The 12,500-nt window shown below is 39.7% G+C and overlaps 1 protein-coding gene across 4 annotated transcripts in view; it reads left to right on the top strand.

Annotated features, from left to right (window-relative positions):
* The window catches only part of ptpn4 (protein tyrosine phosphatase, non-receptor type 4), a 65,583-nt gene that overhangs the window by 33,676 nt on the left and 19,407 nt on the right, over positions 1-12,500 (top strand). For 2 of the 4 annotated variants that reach the window (XM_022740672.1, XM_022740673.1), the window contains exons 3-10: positions 2,468-2,575; positions 3,049-3,091; positions 3,813-3,891; positions 5,123-5,167; positions 5,436-5,488; positions 8,863-8,983; positions 9,518-9,605; positions 11,151-11,239. In XM_022740672.1, the coding sequence (XP_022596393.1) occupies positions 2,468-2,575; positions 3,049-3,091; positions 3,813-3,891; positions 5,123-5,167; positions 5,436-5,488; positions 8,863-8,983; positions 9,518-9,605; positions 11,151-11,239 (626 nt within the window). The other 2 variants (XM_022740676.1, XM_022740674.1) reach the window with 2 other exon arrangements.

Below are 12,500 nucleotides of genomic sequence, written 5' to 3' on the forward strand. Positions count from 1 at the left end.
TGTGTGTGTGTGTGTGTGTGTGTGTGTGTGTGTGTGTGTGTGTGTGTGTGTGTGTGTGTGTGTGTGTGTGTGTGTGTGTGTGTGTCTAACTGTTCTCCCATGGGAGCTCTGATGGAGTTGTACACTCTATCCCACCCTCCCTCTCTCAAAGGCGCATCTGGATCAGGTGTGAATTTCTGCTCCACTTGTGGGCCAACAGTTTATCCTCTCGCCCTCACTACTCTCTCATGAATCAATGTGATATTAATGATCTGCTTAATAAATTATTCCTCACTCTTTTTTTTCCCTTTTTTTACAGCCTTTCATCCCCCTTTTTCCTCCAACCCCTCTCTGTCCCGTCTAGCTCAGTGGCTCTCTGTTAACTCTGTGTTCATGGGGATCTTCTGTTCCTACCATTTTTATACCATTTTATTCACTGGTTCCATTGAAAGGCTACAACTGGTTTACTGATTGCATATGTATGGAGGTTTTGCTTTTAATTGTTAAGGTATCATTAGTGTTTGTGAGGAAAAAATCACTGATGGTGATGATGGGCAAAACAACTAAGGTAAAGAAGAATAAAAGGAAGATGTTTTTCCCTTTAAGCGTGCGGATATGCTTTTTGCTGCCTGTTTGATGATAGCGAAGGATTGGCATAACATAAACCATCCTAAACCAAGTGAACAACATGTAGAAGTGCTGCGCATTTTCCAACCAAAACCTTTGCAGTAGACTTCTGAAAGCAGAAGTTAAATCATGTTAAGGTTCACGGTCATTGATTTACTTGTAATTAATGACTGTCTCAGTCTTTTTCTAAGTGTTCCTCTTTCCACGTCTCTCCTTTATGCAAGCTTGACCACAGACAGATGATGGTTTCAGTCTTTTAGTGGAGTGCTTTGGCTTTTCTCAGTCGTTTTTCCTCAGTGTGAAACATCTGACTCTTCTCTATGTCATCATATAATTGCCCACACATGTTTTTACTGAGAAGTTTCCACTTAGGTAAAAGAAGTTGTAATGTTATGAATGAATCTTCATTGCAGGTTTTTCATCCAGCTCCCCCACAAATTCCATATATGAATGAACTACACTCATTTTTAAAGTTTGGATTTCCATTTATGAATGTAACATAGTGCGATCAGATGCTTTGCCTACAAGCCTAGTCATTAGATTTCTCCCTGAATGCAGAAAGACAAACCAAGATTCACATTCACAAGCTGGTCTATAATTACATCTATGTGTTATTGGTTTTAAAATTCACTGTGGCTGTACACAGTACGTACTTTATCTGTTCTAAGTCAGGAGTCATTCATTCTTCTCAGAAATGATGACTGAAGATATTAGATCCACAGGTTTAAGTAGCCCATATTTTATGTTTTTTTTTTTTTTTTTTTTTTTTTTTTTTTTTAAGGGCTGTATAACCAGGGATGGGAATTGATAAGATTTTACTGATACCAATGCCATTATCGATTCTGCTTATCGATCTGATTCTTAAAAAATCGATTATTGATTCCTGTGGATTTTTGTTGTGGAAAAAAGTAATCCTTTGCAGGTTTTCAGTGTCAACAACACAAATTTTATTATGAGTCTTTGAACACTGAACAAGATAGATTACTGCTCTGTAGTCGTTCAATCCCTCGTGGAGGGGGTGCTGTCTGCCTCTTTAGATCTGCCTTGTATAAATTTACAAAAAAAGAAAAAAGAAAAACGGCTCTCAGCTCTCTGTTTCAGCATGTTGCTGGAGTTTCCACCCTTTCTTGAAATCTTAGTGACACAGAAATTGCATGTTGCACTTTTAGCGTAATTTTGTTTTGAAATTAAGCCACATTTCCTCCGTTGTCGTTCGCGCTGCCTCTTGCGAAAGCGTGACATCATTGTTTTACAAGGCATGTGGAACTAAGTGGAAGACATCGATAAGGGAATCGTTAAGCATGAAGGCAAATGTTGTCGATGGATCGAACCAGTTGGAAATGGTTCTCAACTGGAACCAATTCTCGATTCCCATCCCTATGTTTAACTTTGCTCAGTTATTAGAAAGTTGTCAGAGGGTTTTACACGGTCACTGAACAAACCAAGTAGCAAAATAGATAAATACTGTATATGACATTAGCCCACAGGCACGCATCATCTTAATTCGTTATACATGTTCTTCCCTGTGTGTTTGGAAAGATATTAAATACGACTCAACATGGATGAATCACACATGAGTCTTAACTTGGTGAAATGTTTCTGGAGCAGTCTGAGCGTTTAAATAATTTAGGCATCTGTGGTGGGAAAAGGGAGTTTCAGCATGTGAGGAGCACCAGCACTATGCTCCGACCTTCGCTTCAACATGGCACACGATATGGTTTATTCGGTTCGTCGCTCATTCACGTGCCCTCGCTGCTCCCTCTGTGACCTTTAACTGACGGGTTCAGGAAGCAGTGAAGAGGAAAGGGAGCTGTGCATAGTTACTAATTCTGAATTCACTGTTTTCTGTCCTTTTCCACAGAAGTCGGATCATGGCCAGGTGTTGCTGGATGCTGTCTTTAAGCACCTGGAGCTGACTGAGAGAGACTACTTTGGCCTGCACTTGGCTGACGACTCCTCAGATGCACCAGTCAGTGTGATGTTTTCAGTCAAGGTTAAGTTTGAGGGTGTTACAGTTAAAAGTTTTGTTGTAATCCATTGTGTGGGTGTATTGACTTTGACTTTACATTACCAAAGGTCATCTTTTAGCCTGTGTGTGTGTGTGTGTGTGTGTGTGTGTGTGTGTGTGTGTGTGTGTGTGTGTGTGTGTGTGAGAAGCTACATGTGTTAACCTGTAGGAGGGACTCTAGAGATGCTCTGAATTTGAATCAGTCTCTGCTAAAATCAGATGCATTCCATCTGTGTGAAAATAACTATCTAGACTGTACATTGACTGTGTCAGTGAGTATATACTAGTGTGAGTTTGTATCCATGTGCACAGTGTTTGAGTATTTCTGACAGGTGTGTATGTGTGTGTGGCTACTGGTGAATAATTTAGCGCGTGTAGTCATGCTGTGGAAGCGTTATGGTGTCTCTAAGTGTCTCTCAATCAATATTTTACAGCGCTGGCTCGATCCCAACAAGCCCATCAGGAAACAGTTAAAAAGTAGGTGAAATCCACAACACACCTCCTTACCTAACCGTTCCAGTCCATCTTAAGCAATTTCGGTCAAGACGAACTGAATTGCTTGAATTTCTCAAATTTGCCGGCTGTAGTTGAAGCAGTAGTCTAAGGGTTAGCCTCAGTGATGGTTAAAAATCCACACTCCCACCTCGAGCACAACTCTCCGGTCCACAACGAGTGTGATTTGAAATTCTGAATCTGCCGTAAGCAATGATTAAACTTCATCTCAACTCTGCTCTTATTTTTGATAATGAGTAAAGGAATTTGTAGCATGTAGAATTAAGAAGTAGCCCAAGTGAGATCTGCAAATCCTCCTCCAGCAATGATTGAACTGTGCTTCAACTCTGTTTTCCTGCTGACTGACTGACTCATTGAGGAGTAACCACAGGATTTCATATATCACACAGTACAAGAATAGAAGCTGATGTGTTTTGTATCAATGTAGGTTTATGTGTTGCAGCTACATTCATATGATGTGTGTAGAAAATGTGTATGAATAATAAGAGATGAATAATTCACACATTTTTAGATGCAAGTTCAAAAACATTGAAAGCACAGTAATCACAATCACTGTTGGACTGTAAGACAAAATACAGTTGGCTTGTACAGTATATTAGTTTACATTGAAGTTACAGTTTCTATCATTTACTGGTCTGCTAAGTTGTGTTCCATCCCTCTAACTGTTAATCACTATTTGTTGTAGGAGGGTCTCCCCATAACTTGAGCTTCAGAGTCAAATTCTTTGTGACTGACCCCAGTAAACTTCAGGAAGAATACACACGGTAAGAGTTAATTTCCCTGTTATGTACTGATTATCACTCATATAAATGCTCAGTATTATCTGTTGGTAGGGTGTTACTGTGAGAGGGCAGTCATTAAGAGAATCTGAGAAGAACAGCTCTGTATTACTAATGAAACACTCAATGATTAAAGTTCAATGTAGGACAAGGTAAAAGAAAAAAGGCAGAAATTGGTGTATTGAAATGTTGCTCCATGTAGTTACAATTACCAAGAGTAGAGAAATGCACTAGTTGTTTTGAATTGAACCTGTTTATTAAAATTAATTGAGTGTGCAGGTGTAAATGTGATACATAATTTCCCAGAGCTCATCATGTAAGAAGGGACATAGTGGACAGTGTGTGTATACTGTATAAAGCGTAAATATATTTCCTCTCTGTAGATCTTCAGGAAACCAGATAATAACATAAACATTGGTTTTCTGAAATAACTTTTGGGATCTAATTATTGAAAACAGATTCCCAAGACCAGAGCTTCATTCTCTCGTTGGATACAGGCTCATTAAAGAAAATGAGAAGCTGGTATGTTTTGTATCAAGGCCATAGTTCAACCCACAGTTCTGCAAACATAAGGTCTGCAACACTACCCTCTACATAAACAACATGCAGAGGAGGTGTCACAGCGCCATATCGTCTTTTCTGCCTGGTGTTTGTTACAGCCTCTCAGCCACGGCCTCGCTCCCCGAGCCTTATCAACACTTTGCATACAGCTTGTAACAGTGAATAGTGAGCCTTGGATCTGACACACCGATCTGGTGTATTGTACATCCAAGTCACAACAAAAACTCTCCTGACAGCCTTGTCACACTATATCTCTGACATCGCTCGTGTCAGCAGCACTTTGTTTAACAATACTGCAGTCAAGAGCATTAAGGGGAGTTTTCATCTTTAAATTCAATAAAACTGTAAAACTATTTACAATTTTTCTCACACATCTCACATCTGTTATGAAAGGACTCTCCATAGAGTCATGTGAAAATCTACTTTATGCTTGTTATGGCAAATAAGCTTATTGTGCCACTAATTCAACAAGAGCAATGCTAAAGGGTGTCCATTAATTTTACAGAACAGGCACTTCCATTAGAAGTGTCACCACTATAATCAGACTGGCAGGCCTCTATTGGTTGCTTGTCTTTAGATCATATTATACTCCATTTAAACAGAGGTAATGCTTCACTGGTCTCTTATCATAATACACTATGTGGTCCTCCCTCAGGTACCAATATTTTCTTCAGATCAAGCAGGATATATTAACTGGAAGGTGAGTATGTTGTCCCTCTGTGTATTAGATGTTTCTGCAGTGAAAATAAGTATTGCTGCTTTTTCTCTCTTGGTTCTTGAGAGAATAGGTAATAATGTTATTGATGCTGTTTTTTTTCACATTTCTGTATTACTATTATGATCAAAGATGTTTAATCTCGACTCTTTGAAAAGAACTATAACGTCTTTCATATTGATCCAAAGCTGAATCATCTGTATGCGTTTGTTTTATGTGTGTGTGTGTGTGTGTGTTTGTGTGTGTGCTTCAGATTACCCTGTCCACACAACACAGCTGCACTGCTGGCGTCCTATGCTGTTCAATGTAAGTAGTGCTCCCAGGATACACCCACTCTACATAACGATGGAAACGCAATTCATTAGACCTCTCTTTAGCTACACACACTGTTAAATGTAATGACTGTGGTTGCTGCAGCACATTAACAGTCGGTGCTCTGAAGCCATTATGATTCAATTAAGCTGTGTGGTGATATTTGTTATTAACTTCAGGGATATAAATATTCTATGAGGTTGTGGCTTGTGTTTTTGCAGTTAGGACTGGTCCAGGATCAGCCTTATGAATAAAATAATAAATATTGTGCAGAGGCAAATGGAAAGGTGCTGGGGTGATGGCGTGCAAACAGTCCAGTGGGTGTTTAAGGTCACAGGCACATTTAACTGACATTATCTGACATTATTTACATGAATTAGTGAGTCTATCGAGCTTCAGTGCTGAAAGAACAAACACATGAATGTTTTAGATGTACTGTCTGATTGAGTTTACTAGCTGTAGATGAAATTGCCATAAACAGTATCAGCACTTTAATGAAAAAAAAAACAACTATTGCTGCATTAATGCAGTTGGCAACCAAATAAAATGGTGTACTCTTGCTTACAATGCTGTTCCAACACCCCATGGTCTCATGTTAACCCACCGGTTAGAAAACATCTCTGTAGACCCACAGACCAGTGGACATTCAGCCTCAGTGCTGATCTCATCTACTGTTGTGATTTAGCGTTTGGGTTAAATGCTGACTGGGCCCCTCTGTCATCAGAATAATGACTCCTGACACACTGGTGTGTCTCACTCGCGCTTTCTCTTTTACTGCTGCCCTCTGTTTTCACGCAGCGTGTTTTGCCCTCTGTCTGTTTCTTTCTTTTATCTCTGTTTAGTCTTTCTCATCCCTTTCTGCTTATCCCCGCTCATAAACCCCCCTCTCTTAACCCGCTTCCCTCTGCCCTCCCTCTCTCTCTCTCCCTCCCTCCCTTTTTCTTTCTGTCCTCCACCTCTCTGGCGTATTTTGTGTGGAATTTGCTCTGCTACAGTATATAGGTCAGAGAAGAGATTTGGCCTAGACTACCAACATCATGACACTACTGCTTTTACACACACACGCACACACAGACACACAAACACACATACACACACAGTCTGCAGCTAGGTCCATGTTGTCACTTCGCTTACTGCCAGCCCAGATTATGAAGATAAATGTTTGCTTTTGGAAAAACGACTTGAAGCAGCTGCTATGCTGCTAATTCAGTTAGCTTGGCCCAAAGTGCCAGCGCTGATCACTCTAAATCCCACACTAAAGCTTTGCATTCTCAAAACATCACAAATCCCACCCAGTAGACCTAAATTCTTGTTTAAAATTGACCAAAAACTGTCTGGAAACCATAGCAACCCTGTCCTCAGAAATGAAGGCATTTTGGAAAATGACAAAAAAAAAAAAAGAAAGAAAATCTTGAAATAACACATTTTTTTTTGTTTGTTCACATTAAAGCAGTGGATGTGGACTTTAATGCAGCTTTTCATTTCTACAAAATGTTACATCACCCAACCGTTGTATGTCTTTAAAGCTGGTTTTCATACAGTTGCATAGTGTTGCATTTGTTAATTTATTCATATTGACAGTAGTGGATGTTGGAGGAATAAACACAGTCAGGTTTTTCTGTCCAGTGTTGAAGGAAAAGCACAAGTACACACACACACACACACACACACACACACTCAAATGCATGCACACTCTCTCTAAATTACCCACAGTGAATGTAAATCCATCATCACAAATGGAGAGTTGAACATCTTGTTTGTGCTTTGTTGGTCAATAGCATCATTACAATGACCCTGAGCTCACGCTAACCTCTCCCACTTTGAGCTAATCTATAGCAGAGTATGGATTTCACATCAAATGATGAATATAAAGAGAGAGATCAGGTTGTCAGTTGGTCTACGTGCTTCATTGGCCTTAACATTGAACATTGTTAAAGTAATAACTGCAGCATAGGATAAAGCCAGCGTTAACCTAGTATTCTGAGACATAAGCTATTGACTGTACATATATTTCTCCCTGGAGCTGTGTGCACATCAATAAGTGGGTGAGCTGGAATCGATTCATTGGTCAATATGCTTAGGCTACCGGCTAGTAGGTTAGACCAGGGACTACTTGAGTGAATTGATGCTTTTGAGCTTCAACTGCTAGCTAGTGAGTTAATGGCTTTGTGAATTCACCGTGTTCCTTCTCTCTCTCTTTATGGTTCTTCCTCTTATCTTCATCATTCTTCTCTTCATCCCCCCCTTTTGCTATTTTGAGTCACACATTAAAGCCTCAGGCCATCTGCTATATGAAGTACTCTGTTCATAAGAAAGTAGCCAAAACATGAATGGTAATCCTAAATGATCTATAGTTTCCATTTATATTTTTGCCTGTTCTTTAAGATATTTCCTGTTTTCACACAAATGAGGGATATTAGTATCTTGTGTTGCCTTGTAGCTCTGCTGAAAATATGCAGGGACATCTAGTAACACATATAGACACACTTTCCCAACATCATATTCAAGAATAATGCAGTATTACTGCATTACATGAGGAGCACTCTGCTTTTAATCTCCTAATGTTGTCTATAAGCTTCAATACTAAGTGCACATTCGATGTCTTTCCATGCGGTGCTTCCTGTGATGATGTTCACTTTGCTTAATACAAAAGGAATGTCAGAGGCTAAATTTATAGCTCAGGTGTGGAAATTCATTGTTCCAGCACCTTTCTGTGTTAACAAATGGCACACCAAAGACATGAGGCGATGATTGTTAGAGAGAGAAAAAGTATCAATTATCAAGTGCCAGTTCAATTAAGTATGATGACAAAAAAGATTCTGTATGTCAGTGGTTTGGTTCTATTTCAGTCAATGATGAGCCAAAACACACAATCGTTCACGTCCTGAAGATGTTTGTCAGTGAAGGTGGTTTCGGTCAGCATCATTGTCAATGGGCCATTTTGGCATTGGAAACATATTTTGGCATTTCTGCCACAAATAAACAGTTAGCCCTAGACTTTTTCATGTCAAGGACAAAATGGCACCTTTTGCTAACAAGCTGCAAGTTGTAATCAACAGTTTAAATTCTAGGAAATTGTTTACAAGGCCAGTATTTGCTTGTACTGTGTTTTGGTCATTAATGGAATTTTTTTAACTCTTTGGTTCTACAAGTATATATTTTTTATTACATATGGATTGGACTGGTTTCTTTATCTTAGAAAAATATGAGCCACAATAAATTTTCTAAAGGGGTAGTTATAAACCATACCTGCACACAATGACTGTAGGCCTCTCTGTCATTCCGATGATGTCTCATTATTTGTCAGTTTACCAGGCAAAAGACAAAGTGTTGACATCATATCAATCTCTCTCTCTTTCTCTCTCTAGCTGAGTTAGGGGACTACAGTGAAACGGAGCATAGTCAAGGCTACCTGTCCGAGTTCTGCTTCATCCCCAACCCTCCACAAGACTTCCACAAAGAGGTCGCCAAACATCACCAGCAGCACAGGTACGCTGACATACACACACCATACAGCTGTGATCCCACACATATTCTAATGCATGTACAAAACACATTAAGGACTGACACAGTGAACTGGACCCGAAAAGATTATTGTATTTCCATATATGTAGCAGCAAAGCCCCTGTCATGACGAGTTATAATGACGCCATTTGTTGCATTAAATTACAACTGTCGAGCAGCAAACATGCTTTATAACTGCATAATATGAAAGAAAACTTCAAATAGTGTAATGTGAGCTTACACATACACACACAAAAACATTTTATCTGACATTTTACTGCATTTTATTTCTGATGGCAATTTTTTTATTGTTGTTTTGGCTTTCTCTTTCTTCTTCTCTTTCCCTTCTTCATGTGTCTCTTTAACACACTGTGTCTGTACCTACCCTGTCATCATCACTCTCTTTGCTCCCACACACAACCTCCCATCCCTGCCTGTCTTTGTACCCTTCTCTCTCTTTCTCTCTCTCCCTGTCTTCCTCTCTCTCTCTCTCTCTCTCTCTCTCTCTCTCTCTCTCAGTGGTCTATCTCCTGCCCAGTCAGAGTTTAATTATCTGAACACAGCACGTACGCTGGAGCTCTACGGGGTAGAGCTGCACTATGCAAGGGTAAGTCAGGTTTTATTTCATGTCTGCTTGCCTGTTTTGGTGTGTGTGTGTGTGTGTGTGTGTGTGTGTGTGTGTGTGTCTTAAAAGCTGTTGCGTTTATAGTTTGTCCTTGTGTATGTGTGTTTCTGTGTTGCAGTTTATGTTTTTTGTGGCCTGTCAGACAAAGTAGTGTATCTATGATTTCACTGTAGCCCTTATCTCTCCTCCCCCTCCCCCACAAAAAGACGATAATCTAGTCCGTATCCACCTCCAACAATTGTGATCAAAATTGATATCACAGAGTCCCAAACTGAGGAAGGTTTTCCCTCCCCCACTGTAACAACAAGGTTGATACTACACTGTTTTCATTCTGCCAGTAACGAAGGAGCCAAGCATCTCTGTGCTGGAACAGGTTTGAGGAGCTGCAGTGTGTACAGTTGATGTTGATGTCGAGAAATGCCAATGTGTAGCATTCAGCACTCATCATAACAGCAACAGATTGTACCATAGTAGCATAATCATCAATTATTTATTCATTTTTTAAAAATATATTTATTTTGGAGCACTGTGTAGAAAAGATCGATTAAGATAAATGACTGCGTCTAATTCACTCTGCCTACTGTGATACGGTGAAAGCTTAACAGTCACCAGTGGACACCAGTGTTTGGCTCCTCAGCTGTTAGATGAATTAGAACAATGTTTTATTAAACATGATGGCATGATGTGTAAAGAGTGTTTAACACTTGGCTTCAACTTTACACACTTTAAGAACACTTAAAGTGTGTGAGAAAAGACTGACAGATAACATGTTTGCAAGTCATGAGGTAAATTTTTTATATTAAATATTTTGAGGATGAAAATATGCATTCCTTGCATCAATTTGCTGAGAAGTGGGCTTGCTTTTGTTTTTATGTTATCTTTACTCCTGCTTTAATGCTTTATTTTGAAACCGTAATAGAAAACTAAAAAAGTAAAACATTCATGAACCTTGATATAACATCAAAACTTGAAAGTGAGCACTGAAAAGAAAATGAAACACTGCTCAAAAAACATTCTCACCAGGCAGAAATCACAGTCTTTAGGCCTGTTTTATAGTTTAGGCTATTCATGATTATTTATTAGACAAAATGTATCAAAACTCGTAGAGAGTCATTCTCATTGTCTTCATAAAGGAGCACCATGTTTCAGCTCCGGTGCATACTGTTTAGAATTACATTTCTGAAGTTGATAATCAGAAGTCTAAACATGCTGGACAACATCTAGTTTACTGTAGATGTTTATTGGACCCTGGCTCAAACCCATCCTCACTCTATCCTTGTCCTACGCAAATTCTTATTTCCATATGTGTGGGTTTCTTAGAGCATCTCTTTAACCTGTGCTGTTGGTTTGAGTCAGGTCTGTTAGCAACATCTACATGTTTTTTTAGCAGTGAGGAAGCATATCCAAAAATTTCCTGGATCGTTTTTTTGTTGTTGTTCTCTCTTCCTCCCCTGTTCGGCTCTTTTCCCCTGTCGCCACCCTCACTTAACACACATACTTCTTCACACTCTGTTCTCCTCTCTTCAGGACCAGAGTAACACAGAGATCCTCATCGGGGTGATGTCCGCTGGCATTGTGGTTTACAAGAACAGGGTACGGATCAACTACTTCCCATGGTGAGTGACACGCACATCCAGAACATATAATTGGATGTGTTATTTAGTATCCAGGTCAACTATGTGAGTGTGTCTGAGAGATTTATCTGTCACTATTTTCAATTTAGTAGGTAACCATGATAGAGTAAGAACCAAAAAGTGCTTAAAAAGGCTGTTTTTGTGTTGCCATTTATGTGGTGTTCTAAGAGATGTTACTTTCAAAGATTACTCCAAGGTTGCAGATGTGTGGGGAAATGATGACAGTGAGAGAGAAGTTTGGGTGGTTTTGATGAGAGCTCTGAGACTGATAATGCTCATATCAGATTTGTCTCAATTCAATTTTAGGATGTTGGCTTTCAGTGAAGCAGTTGGTCAGGGTAGAGTGAGATGGTGATGGATTTAATGAATGTGTAATTATCACCGTAGCAGTGGAGACCATGATGACGGATTATATTACTGAGGGAGAGTATGTGGACGATAAACAGTAGAGGACCAAGTACTAAACCCTGCGGGACACCTTGGGACAAAAGTTCCCTCGCTAGAAAATTGTGTGTGTGTGTATGTGGGTTGGAGGTAGAAATAGTAGAGAGAGATCACAACTGAACTAAAATGTATTTGCTTTTTTGAAGAAGCATGTGTACCTGTAAACCAAAAATCTTTCAGAGACTTGGTGAGAAATGCAAAAGAAACGTGTGATCTAAAGTTCAGCAGTTTCTTGTACACCTGCCGGGAGCCCACAAGCAAGGTTGTTGAAAATCAGCTGCTTTACTGAAGCTCCTCTGTGGCCAACAGAAAACCTGGCAGCGATCAGGTGTGAATGAGATGATCTGTGCGGATGAGAAGTGGTGCACTGCTAGGAAGAGAACTGTGTTCCTCATTGATGTTTTCCTACCAAAAACAGTCACTTTGAGCAGCTACACAGAGAAAAGTGGAGTCTTGTGCTGCCTTGCTTTCTGTGGACTGAACTGTAATTGTTGACTAGAGTAGAGCGCGCTTCTCTGTCACCCCCCCAACCAGATTTCCCCCTGATGTGGGGAATCAAACTCTGGATGTTCTTGTCAGAAACCCACCTCTGTGTCAATCAGTCTACTGCCAGCTCCACTCCACGGCATCCAGGATTCCCTTTTTTGTTGAAAAAAATTGTGCTGCATAATGTTTTGGTAACCTTTCACACATTGATTATTGACATGGCATATTAATGTTTAATACTCAGTTGATCTTTTCTAGAATTATGCATTTGATTCCACCAGATTTTTCTGGGAGGAGAGGAGGGATTCGTGTT

Source organism: Seriola dumerili, unplaced genomic scaffold (assembly GCF_002260705.1).
Source record: "Seriola dumerili isolate Sdu_G_001 unplaced genomic scaffold, Sdu_1.0 BDQW01000052.1, whole genome shotgun sequence".
Taxonomy (NCBI): Eukaryota; Metazoa; Chordata; class Actinopteri; order Carangiformes; family Carangidae; genus Seriola; species Seriola dumerili.